At 40.0% G+C, this 11962-nt stretch overlaps 1 protein-coding gene across 1 annotated transcript in view; it reads right to left on the bottom strand.

The window, feature by feature from the left end:
- The window catches only part of UNC5C (unc-5 netrin receptor C), a 394905-nt gene that overhangs the window by 51070 nt on the left and 331873 nt on the right, over window positions 1–11962 (bottom strand). The window contains exons 8-9 of the mRNA XM_017875500.1: window positions 1198–1389; window positions 179–523 (exon numbers count right to left, since the gene is read on the bottom strand). Coding sequence (XP_017730989.1) covers window positions 179–523; window positions 1198–1389 — 537 coding nt within the window. The remainder of the gene's footprint in view (window positions 1–178; window positions 524–1197; window positions 1390–11962) is intronic.

Raw genomic sequence — 11962 nt, 5'->3', positions numbered from 1 at the left:
AAAAAAAAAAAAAAAAAAAAAAAAGAAATGTTCTGTTTACATTGAAAGTAGATTTGGGCTGGATAGGTCACATTTAACATTTCAGGCCTAATGAAAACATCCCACAAACAAAAAATATTTTGGTATGGAAAAATATGTTTCAAGCTGCCTCTTTGCAATTTAAACCTCTAGGAATTACCTGAATTGGGAACAATAAGGTGACCCCCCAGCGAGTTGAAGCTGCCAAATGCGGTACAGGATGGATCAGTCTGCCTTGCTAGACTCTGGTTCTTCAGGTTGAGGGCTTCATTCTCCAACAACGACTGGGTCATCTGAGGGGACAGCTTGGATGTAAACTCAGAGAGGTCATCTTGGGGGGTGACAGCACCTGATGTGTTGTACACTTTGATTTTCAGGTTGGGCAGTGGATCCAGAATTGGAGAGTTGGTCATTGGGATTTTGTCTGAGACATCATGCAGGGCATAGACAGGTCCTCTGTACATGGCTGCAGCTGACGTGAGGTCTGGGGGTACCGCCAGCAGATCTGAGTCAGAAAGAGAAAATAATCCCATTGGCGTTCTCCATTCAGGCCAAACTACATTAGTCAGACTCCCCCTCACACTTTCTGAGCCAAAAGTAAAGCAGCTCAGCTAATATTGGAGATGGATAGACAGGCTCTACTGAAAACAGGGCAATCAGATAACTACCAGCTATTTTATTATTGGCTATAAGTAAGTGGTCAAGCTCATTCTATAATTTGCTTTGACATCTACTCATTATGCCCAAGGTATTTAGCTCTTTCAACAGATTGGAATGAACAATGAGCCCCGCTAGGTGACGATTAGCTATGGTTTCCCTGGTCTATCCTGGATTTGGGTTCATTGGTAAATTATTGTATTCATAGCAATACAAGATATCTAGTCAAAGGAAGGAAAAAAGGAGACTCAAGAAATCAGTCAACCAGTCAGTGTACTCTTTTCAAATAGAAGTTAAAAAGTGACAGAGCAATCTGTCAGAAAAGAAAAAAAGAGGATTTGTTTACCTTGTTAACTCTCATTTGTTATATAAATGACATCAATACAGTAATGAACAAAATTAACTCAAATTGCTGTCTTCATGGAGCTTACATTCTAGCTGAATGAGATGACTCTGAAGTCATTGATTTTGAAACTGCTTACATGCATAAGTAACAGGGTGTGAAGTGGAATGTCAACTGACCTTGTCTTGCTGCCTTGATGTTCACAGGTTGAAAGCCCCCATTGAGTGCTGAAGAGTCAATAATATCTGACTCAAAGTCACGATGATTCTTCCGATACACAAACAAGGCCACAACTGCAGAGATCGCCAGGCAAACGATCACTGCTATCACAATCCCAACATAGAGAGCAACATCATCTGAATCAGGAGCAGCTAGAAGGAAGAGTGAAACACTGAACCAGCTGCTTATAGAAATTTCCCACAGTACACATATGTATTGCTATAATTTTTTCAGACATTTACTGCCTTTTTTTATAGGTTAATTTCAAATCTATTTCAAAAGCTATATAAAATGGCTGTGGCCTTTCAGTGGAAAATTATCTCTGATTTCTTTTCCTTTCTCACTCTGCCTCTATCCACCCACTAATCTATCTTATAATTGGGCAGCATAACAGACCATTTATTGCTAGGCATATAAAGAAACTAGAACTAAAACTATCCCAACCCACAGGAAAAAAAAATAGTTTATTACTCATTTCAGGTGGAAAAGTTTGGAAGGGTTTTTGAATTCTCTGATAGTTCTTTAAAAACATAAACATAAACACTGTTAGAAATATCTGGCATGTTTTAAATCTGTATATTTATTGAACCAGAATATTTTCCTAAGTATCACTCCAAGTCATCAGATTACTTTCCATAGCACTCTCCTCATTTCCCCCTAAATCAATGGAGAGGTGGGTGGGAATGGTGTAACTAAGCAAAGCAAATATTAGCAGCAAACATATTAGATTTGAAAGGTGTGCGTTCAGAGGGCCCAGATCTGGGGGACAGAGGTTAATGCCGATAACCTTTTCTAAGTCCAGGCTTTGATACAGATGCAGTATTATCTCTGAGAACCCTAAGCTTCTCACGATCCCCTGTCAGAGATTTACATTTGAGCTACTCATTACTAGAATAAAATATAGCTCTCTTGTGCACTAAGGAAGATAAAGGCCTGGTTCAGTGATCAGAAAGGTCAGACTACCCCAAAAGGCAAATAAGCATTTGACCAACACAGCGTGTCAGTCAACTGAGGCCTTGTTTCTGGAACAGAATTCCTATAAATGTTGCATGTTGCCTTGGTGGCATAGAACATGCTTTCATCCAACTGGAAAAGGTGATAGAAGCTGATAATTAAAACAAACAAATGAAATGAAACCTTTGTGGACCCCTTTGACGTTTTTAAGTCTCTGGTTTTAGTTTTCTGTGATACACAAAAACATGTTCAGCAAAATTAATCAAAGCTGCTCCACTCACTGTAAAAGAGGTTGTTACATTGGTACTTCAGGTGGTCGAGAACAACCTAGAATTTAATGGTCAGTGTTATATACATATGCATTTTTCAGGGAGAGAGAACTTTCAAATTTGTAGGTCCCATGACCTCCTAAAATGGGAGGAACCATGGCCCTGTCCTAAGACTCACAGCCACGTGGTTTCCATGGTGAAATAAGTCATCATTTCATTTGCCAGTGGCTCACAAGATAACCCACACTCTAATATCACGCAATCTTTCACATATTAGCAGTGTAAATGAATTCTCTATTGGAAATTGCTCTATCTCTTTTAGCATTTTGTGTTTAAATGTAATGTATCCAAAAGGGTTTTGCTTTCTCTTAAAAATAATTTTCTTCCCAAAATTTCCAGAATATTCACTTTCTTAACAATCAAGTCAATATTAGCAGATTTTCTTCAAAAAAACAAGTTTTCTTAGTTGGGTGAGTGCTGCTTTCAAAGTGCTTGCTTCACTTTTCTGTTGGGTTTTATTTGAGGCACTGCTGCAGGCTTCTGAACTCTGGTCAGAATATTATATCTAAATCCTTAACGTTTTACTTTACCAGGTCATTATTACCTATTCAACATTCATGATTTCTAGCTCAATAGATCTGTCTTTTTTCAACCCTTTCCTTTTTAGTATTTGAACCCTGCCCTTTACTTATATCAGCATATTTCATGATATGTTTTGTCAGCTACTGGGATTCAGGGTTTGAATGGTAGACTGATAGATTTTAAAGCTGGCAGAGTCTTGAAATGACCCTTTCTTCTCTTCAGCAGCAAAAATCTAATTTATTTTTCATGTTAGAATATATTAGGCTCCTATTTCCTGTGTGCACATCTGTAATCCAAAGAAAGGTAAACTTGAACTAGGGGCAATAACGTTAAATGATTATTCAGCAACATAAAATCCAAACATCAAACTTACAAGAAAATCCATATTCATTCTGGGTTCTCTGTTCAGTTGAAATGGGATAAATGAAACCTTGAAAAGAAAAAAAAAAATGAAACAAAAATGGGAACAAAATCAAATTAATGAGGGAAAGAAAATAGGAAGCATGAAAAATGGTTTAATTAAAAGGAAAAGAAACCTGTGGTCTTTTAAAATTCTGGTTCAGTACAGAATTATGATTTTGCATCTCCTGTCTGCTCTGGAGCCTCACTAAGAATTAATAAGCAGGCAGATTGAATTTTAGAGCAAAAACTGGTCTCGAGTCACTAACTTTGGAGTGCTTAAAGTCTTTCTTTTATTGAGCATAAACTCTAATGGATCTAATTTATTTCAGACATCAAGGGTCATTAGCATAAGGAAAATCTTTTTTCCTTATCCCTGCCATATGCTTTAATTCCCAGGACATATTCAGTAAGGCTCTAAACAGTTTTTTTTCTTTTTTATTTAATCATAACAGCTTGCTCTTGGTCTAAGAGAACTAAAGAAGACCTGTCATCATTGGTCAAAGGTTAAGTACCCATTTACTGAGCTAAGCTGAGACCACCTCTCCCCGACTCCATCTCAAATCTACTTTTTGGATTTTCTGTTGTTTCTTGCCCCCTTCATTTAATAGGAATCCAATAGGTTTTGCCCAGGGACTGAACAGTTTGTCAATGCAATGGAAACTGGATGCTTTTTATTTGAAATCATTAGAAAATCAATAGGGCCTAGAGGTTATAAGGTTATTTATTTTAGGACTTCAGAGAAATGGTGTATATCGGTAAAATAAAACTTCATCTCAATAGAAAATGCAGAAATAGCACTAGCATTTTATGTCTCTTCCTTTTTAGTGTATTCTGAAGATGGAAACCGACAATAATAATGCAATATGGATAATGAGAATAATGTGAAGTAGAATAAGATAGGGAAAAGTCACTTAAAATATGTGCAACACAAACTTTTGAAATGAAAACCTATGGAAAGTTTTAAAGTATTTCTTATAACTGGTAACCACAGTTCTCCAAGATTTACTATTCTGCTGCATATGAATTGATCAAATGATATAGAACCATCTGGATTAACCAAATGAAGATGACTAAGAAGCATGTGAATTAAACCTTCCTAGTAATACTCAAGGGTGAAAAACAGAGAAAAACTGCAAGATTCACAATTAATTGGTTCAAAATGAAAGGTCTATAAAGCTGTAATACTAAAAGCAGCTCTAAATCGTGCCTCACGTAGCACTTCTGTAGTTTGCCGAACACTCAGTTCTTACAAGCTATTTACCTATTTGGGGGAACTAATTCCGGAGAAACATGCAGTGCTACCTTAATGAAATAGAGCTTTGCTGTAGCACAGACCGGTTTGCTCTGAATTAATTTTTAATGCTTTATTTTAGAGCAATGATTGCAACCTCCTACTCAGTTTTATAAATATTATATTCCTTATTCCAGTTGTCTGAGTCCATGTATTAGGTTTGATTTTCATTTTTAAACACCACTGTCTGGTAATAAAATGTTTCCATTTGTATTCTGGGAACTCAATAAAAGGACATCTGGGACATATACAGGCTCTATTTTCAAAACCCAAAGACTTAACACAAAACAAGTTCACTGCTAGTAGAGGAGAAACAGATCACAATGCCATCCTCCTGAAAGTGATGATGTTAAATAGAGGAATGTCAAAAGACTTATTCTTGCAGGTCAGAGGGCAAGGAAATGAGTATAAAAGGCATATTTATAAATCCTATGATGCTCATCCTGAAACTTTTGGTAAGAATCAGCCTGGCAGGCCGGGCATGGTGGCTCATGTCTGTAATCCCAGCACTTTAAGAGGCTGAGGCAGGTGGATCGCCTGAGCTCGTGAGTATGAGACACTCTGGGCAACATGCTGAAAGCCTGTCTCTACCAAAAATACAAAAACTTAGCCAGGCATGGTGGTGCGTGCCTGTGATCCCGGCTACTCGGGAGGCTGAGGAAGGAGAGTCACTTGAGACTGGGAGGCGGAGATTGCAGTGAGCAGACATTGTGTCACTGCACTGCAGCCTGGGTGATAGAGCGAGACTCTGTCTCAAAAAATATAAAGAAAAGAATCAGCATGGTCCTGCTTGAATAAGCAGAAAAGTCGCCCCTGGCAAAAGGAAAGCCTATCTCCAGCTAGATATCATGTGGTCTGAAATTTCTCCCTGTAAAGCAGTTCTGAGTTTTTTATCCCTGCTTCCCACCAGAATTCCTGTTCTTGACAGGCCGACCAAGAATAGAGAATATAACTTTGTAATTTCAATTTGAATGTCAACTTGCACAAATTATGTAGATTTGAACTACTCAATAAATGTTTTGTGCCTTATGGTATTTATCTGAAACTTCAATCTCATTCCAGGTACAGAATTGGAATTCATTCACTCATTCATCATCCATTTAGCAAATGCTCTTGAACCTTATTATATTCTGGGTTCTGTTGTAGACATGGAGATACTTTCCTATTTTTACTGAAGTTTAACAGAAAATAAGCAAGTAAACAAAATAATAAGATCATTTCAAATAGTAAAAAAAGTTCTTTTAAAAATAAACCAAAAGACTGTAATGTGTTTGGAGATGTCACGATGCCCAACTTAGGGAATTGAGGAAGAATTTTTTTTTTTTTTGAGACGGAGCTCTCGCTCTGTCGCCCAGCCGCTCGGATGCCGCTGCGGGATCCTCAGCTCACTGCAAGCTCGCTCCCGGGTTTACACCATTCCTCCTACCCTCAGCCCTCCCGAGTACTGGGACTGCGGCGCCGCCCTAACTCGCCCCCCCGGCTACGTTTTTTTTTTTTTTTTTTTTTTGTATTCTTTTCACGACTAGAGACGGGGCTTTCCTGTGTTATCCCGCCCAGGATGGTCTCCCGACCCTCTCTGACCCTCGTGATCCCGCCCCCATCTCGGCCTCAACCAGCGCTCCGCGATTCACAGCCTCCGCAGCTCACCCCGCGCCTCGCGACCGAATCTTTTTTTCTTTAACCTTGAGATCCTCACCCACCAAACATTTCCGACCTGGAGCTCTGAAAAAACGACTGGAATCTGCACAACTGACCAGCACTCACGCGCTCACTGCTCCTGATGACGCACACATAAACCTATCCCACACACGTCTCGACACGCACGAGCACACTCGCGCTCTACCGCGCGCAGCCCCCAAGCGAGCACAAGAAAGGGAGAGGCCTGGGGTTCCAGACGGACGGCAGCCAGGCTCGCTCTCGCGCTCGCGGCCCACGCGACTGAGGAGTCTCCCTCCTGCCTCCCAGCCGCTCGCGAGTGCATCGGCCGCTGCCCCTCCTTCGCGCTCACCTGCACCCTCCGCTCCGGTTCACACGCGATTCTCCTGTCTCAGCCCTCCCCGAGTGCGCTCGGGATTACACGCATCGCACCGCACGTCTGCGCTACATTTTGGTCTTTCTTACTAGAGACCCCGCGCGGGTTTTCACATGTGGCTCCTAGACTTGTCTCAGACAATCCCCTGGCCTCAACACTCTGCCCACCTCAGCCTCCCAACAAATGCTGGGGATTACACCGCGCGTGCAGTCACTTCGCACCCTGCTCCCACAATCGCAGTCTTTGACTCTTTATTCTACCAGTGACCCCCACATCCAAATCCTGTGATCGAATGTCATCCTCTGACAAAAAACTCACTTTCTGGCTCTTCCTATCACCTATACTGCCCCCGATTCTTCAAAATGGAGCAAACGTGCGCATAGGCGTTTTATTACATCGGCTCCTATAAGGCCCACATGGCTTGGCGAGATGCTCTCCGCCAATAGGTGGTCATCGCGCAACCCTATAACCCTGAACTGACAGTTGTCTGCATCTGAGGTTGTTCTGAACAAAAAGAACAATACCCTCTAAAAAATATTAACCATATACGCTCACTCTATTTAAAATAATATTAAAATATTGAAATATTTAATATTAAAAAAATTTAAAATATTTTACAAAGTCTCACTTACTTTAGTTATTCCTCATAGGCAATTAGGACCAATCTAGCCAAACTCTTATTTTCCTACATGGGAAAATTTAAAACAGACCAACATTAAGTGTACTCACCAAAGGTTCGACACTCCAATTTACTGTTATGGAAACACTGATAAAGAGTTTTGGAAGGCATCCCTGTAAAACTTTTTCCATCATTTTCAAAACACTTCTGCAACTACAGAAATAAAACATCACTTAGCAGGCTGGGAATCAGAGAAGAAGGGGATTACTGTTCCATCCTCTAAATGAGGGGAACACAGAATCACTTTCTGAAGTTTGTTTTTATGCTTCTCCATCTGATCCGTCTCTCACGGAACAACAGGGAACATTTTCTTCAGCTAATGAGGTGACCCTGCTGAGAGTAGTTCTAGCAATAATGAAAATAACATCTCCGGCCGAACACAGTGCAAAATAATTGTTTTTAGGTTGCTACCGACAGCCTGGTTCAAAAGTTAGGGATTTCGGTTAACTTTCCTGCTACTTCAAAGTAAGGTGGACTAAAAAAAGCACCAGGCCATGGGCCAGTACACTGCTTTTTAGTCTCACGAACATCAGCTTGAATCCTCGCTCTGCCACTTAGCTGGGAGAGCGTGGCCAAACTACTTCACTTTTCTAAGCATCAGTTTTCTAATCTGTGTAAGGGGATATGAATACTTCTAGAGCTGTGGAAAGGATAAATGAAATTTGTAAGGTACTGGTACATTACCAGTAATCAAAAAATGACCAACAATGACATTGATATAATTATGATGTACATTAATAAGGTACACTAAGATGCTGGGTCCTTAAGGTATTTTATTTGTAGAGTCAACACAGCCTATTATCTAATGAGTGATCTTAGGAAACTCATTTGAATTTCAGTTTCCCCAGTTATTACATAGACAAGGAGCCCCGTTTTTCAGAGAAGCCATATGCAATGCTCTCTTCTAAGGACTCTTTCACTCTCTTCGTGTAAAAAGGCTTATGCCTGGCCTTTGAGGCTTCTGGCAAAAGATGCGGTGGTATGTTTCCAAAGCGCATTTCAAGGCCAGAGTGCAAATTGATGGTAAAATGGTATCTCAACCAAGAGTGATGCCATTTCTCAAGAGGGTGTTTGGAAATGGGGTAAGGGTGGTGTTTTTTTTTTTTTTTTTTTTTGGTTGTCATAAGGATTAGGGGGTTGTTTTTGGCATTTGGTGAGTGAAGGCCAAGGATATTGAATGTCCTGCAATGAAAGATACAATCTTGCCATGAAAGGATGGCCCAGAACAAAATCCACCTCCCTTGATAACAACTTTCAAAATCAACTCTCTTCGACTGAGAAGGCAAGGACAGGCATGGCGTTCAGGGAAAGGCACGAGGCTTGTTACCCCTGGGTACAATGTGGCCTCAGCAACTGCTTTTTCAAGAGCAGTGCTTTTTTAAGCGTAACTGCTTATAAACTATATCCACTATTTTTTTAAATGTATTTATTTATTTTGAGACAGTGTCTTGCTCTGTCATGCAGACTGTAGTGCAGTGGCGTGATCATAGTTCACTGCAGCCTCCACCTCTTGGAATCAAGCAATCCTCCCATCTCAGCCTCCCAAGTAGCTGGGAAGACAGACCTGCATCACCAAACCCTGGCTATTTAAAAAAACTTTGTAGAGATGGGGTCTCGCTATGTTGCCCAGGCTGGTTTCAAACTCTTGGGCTCAAGTGATCCTCCCACTTTGGCTTCCCAAAGTGCTGGGATTACAGGTGTGAGCCAGCACACCCAGCTGCAATTTGTATTTTTAAAGAAAATTTATTTTTTAAAGAATAGATTTTCCTGACCTGCAGGAATAGGGACTAAAGGAGATTCAATTTGGAGAAAACCTTTAAGTGAAGGAAAAATATTTGAAAACTGGAGCAAGAGCAGGCTATGTCTTAAACAGTTCATGCAATGCTCCTTTTACTTGAAGACCATCTCATAATTGCTCAAAACATCATCTCAAGAGATTATCTCATTCAGTCTTTTTCATATGAGGAGACAGAGTCTCAAAGGTGAGAAAGGATGTTTGCAAAGTTACCCAAAGTGTTGAAATTCTATCAACTAAAATTTGGATCAATAAAACTGACAATGTATAATTTTGCATTGTCCAGCTCTGGGTGGCACCATTCATATTTGTGTTTACCATAGATTTGGATTAATCATAGAACCATTTTCTGGCTGCTGGTAGTAAAATGACTTAGGGAACGAATGATTTTTTTTCTAATTTGCACAAGGTCATCATCAGACTAGAGGTGAGGTCGCCCAAACATTTTAGTGATGTCCAACCGTTGTAAAAGATCAGAGCCCATGTCCAAGCATTGTAATAAAGAAAGAGAGCAAGAGAGCTTTCCTTGGTGTTTACACTGAAGGAAGTGATATCAAATTATCGCTAAGTACACAGCCAAGACCCAGTAACTGAGCAACAATATGCCTAAATGTAGCCTACTTGGTGGGTTTATATTTGAGAGTCTCAAGAACAATGCCAGAAACCAAATGTAAATCTTCATTTCCTCAATGAACAGCAACTACTTTTACTTTTCTAGCCTTTAAAAATTTTTTATTTCCATGCAATATGGATACATAGCAAAAAATGATCATGGTTTTATTATTACATTTTTTAAAAAAATGACCATTCAAACTGTTTTTATGCCATAATACATATTTTCATAGAAATAATTGTCAAGCAAATATTCTGATATGAGAAATTATGAACATCAATAGCCACGTTTAAATCCTCAAAACCAAGTCTACGTTCTCACAAACTTGCAAACCCCAGGATGTTGGAGCAAAATAGATCATTGACTGGAACTCCCTAATTTAACCCTTTGAACATAGAGTGGTAAAGAATTTGTCTAACATTATAAAGCTGGTGAACATTAACATTATAAAGCTGTCTAACATTATAAAGCAGAGCCAGGGTTGGATCCCAGCCCTCAGGCTACACCTCCATTGTCCTTCTTAAGTACTATCTGAGCAATAATTAGTAGATTCAAATGAGGAGAGATAAGGAAATAACAGAAGAGGGCTTGGTAGGCCCCTGGCTTTATAGTTCAGTGATTGCGTGAGATAACCCTGCTGATTTGGATTGTAAAATATCTCTCCATTTGAAACATTATCATTTATAGTCATGACATTTATAAAGCTAAGGAGAGCATAGAGAGGCTGTCTCCCTTAAATGAAAAAATCTTCCAAACAATGTTTTCTGTTTCAAGTGTGGGGCAAGCAAAGAGGTGTACCAAACCTCGGCATTTCCACTCTAACGTAACTGGAGAGCCTTGCTAGAATGATGTAGCTGTTAATACATGATAATCCATTGCATTTGGCATAAAACCCTATAAGTAAATATTTAAAGGAGAAACATCATTTCCCTCAAAAATGATGCCATGTAGAAAAAAGGAATAAACATCAATAATTGGAAGAGCTCTACGTGTGAGAAGAAAATCCCATTTTTTTTTTTGTTGTTGTTGTTTATTACACTTTAAGTTCTGGGATACATGTACAAGATGTGCAAGTTTGTTACATACGTATACACGTGCCATGGTGGTTTCCTGCACCCATCAACCCGTCATCTATATTACATATTTCTCCTAATGCTGTCCCTCCCCTAGCCCCAGACCTCCTGACAGGCCCCAGTGTTTGATGTTCCCCTCCCTGTGTCCTTGTGTTCTCATTGTTCAACTTTCACCTATGAGTGAGAACATGCGGTGTTTGGTTTTCTGTTTCTGAGTTAGTTTGCTGAGAATGATGGTTTCCGGCTTCATCCATGTATCTGAAAAAACCATGAACTCATCCTTTTATGGCTGCATAGTATTTCATGGTGTATATGTGCCACATTTTCCTTATGCAGTCTATTACTGATGGGCATTTGGATTGGTTCCAAGTCTTTGTTATTGTGAACAGTGCTGCAATAAACATACGTGTGCACGTGTCTTTATCATAGAAAGATTTACACTCCTTTGTGTATACACCCAGTAATGGGATTGCTGGGTCAAATGGTATTTCTGGTTCTAGATCCTTGAGGAATCACCACATTGTCTTCCATAATGGTTGAACTAATTTACACTCCCACCAACAGTGTAAAAGCATTCCCATTTCTCTACCTCCTCCCCAGAATCTGTTGTTTCCTGACTTTTTTTTTTTTTTGAGATGGAATTTCACTCTCATCGCCCAGGCTGGAGTGTAGTGGCATGATCTCGGCTCACTGCAACCTCTGCCTCCTGGGTTCAAGTGATTCTCCTGCCTCAGCCTCCCGAGTAGCTGGGATTACAGGCATCTGCCACCATGCCAAACTAATGTTTTGTATTTTAAGTAGAGATGGGGTTTTACCATGTTGCCAGGCTGGTCTTGAACTCCTGACCTCATGTGATCCGCCTGCCTTGGCCTCCCAAAGTGCTGGGATTACAGATGCGAGCCACTGCACCCAGCCTGTTTACTGACTTTTTAATGATCACCATTCTAAGTGGTGTGAGATGGTATCCCATTGTAGTTTTGATTTGCATTTCTTTAATGACCAGTGCTGATGAGCTTTTTTATGTTTGTTGGCTGC

Source organism: Rhinopithecus bieti, unplaced genomic scaffold (genome assembly GCF_001698545.2).
Source record: "Rhinopithecus bieti isolate Rb0 unplaced genomic scaffold, ASM169854v2 scaffold_6708, whole genome shotgun sequence".
NCBI lineage: Eukaryota > Metazoa > Chordata > Mammalia > Primates > Cercopithecidae > Rhinopithecus > Rhinopithecus bieti.
This window is presented reverse-complemented; position numbering and strand designations above follow the sequence as displayed.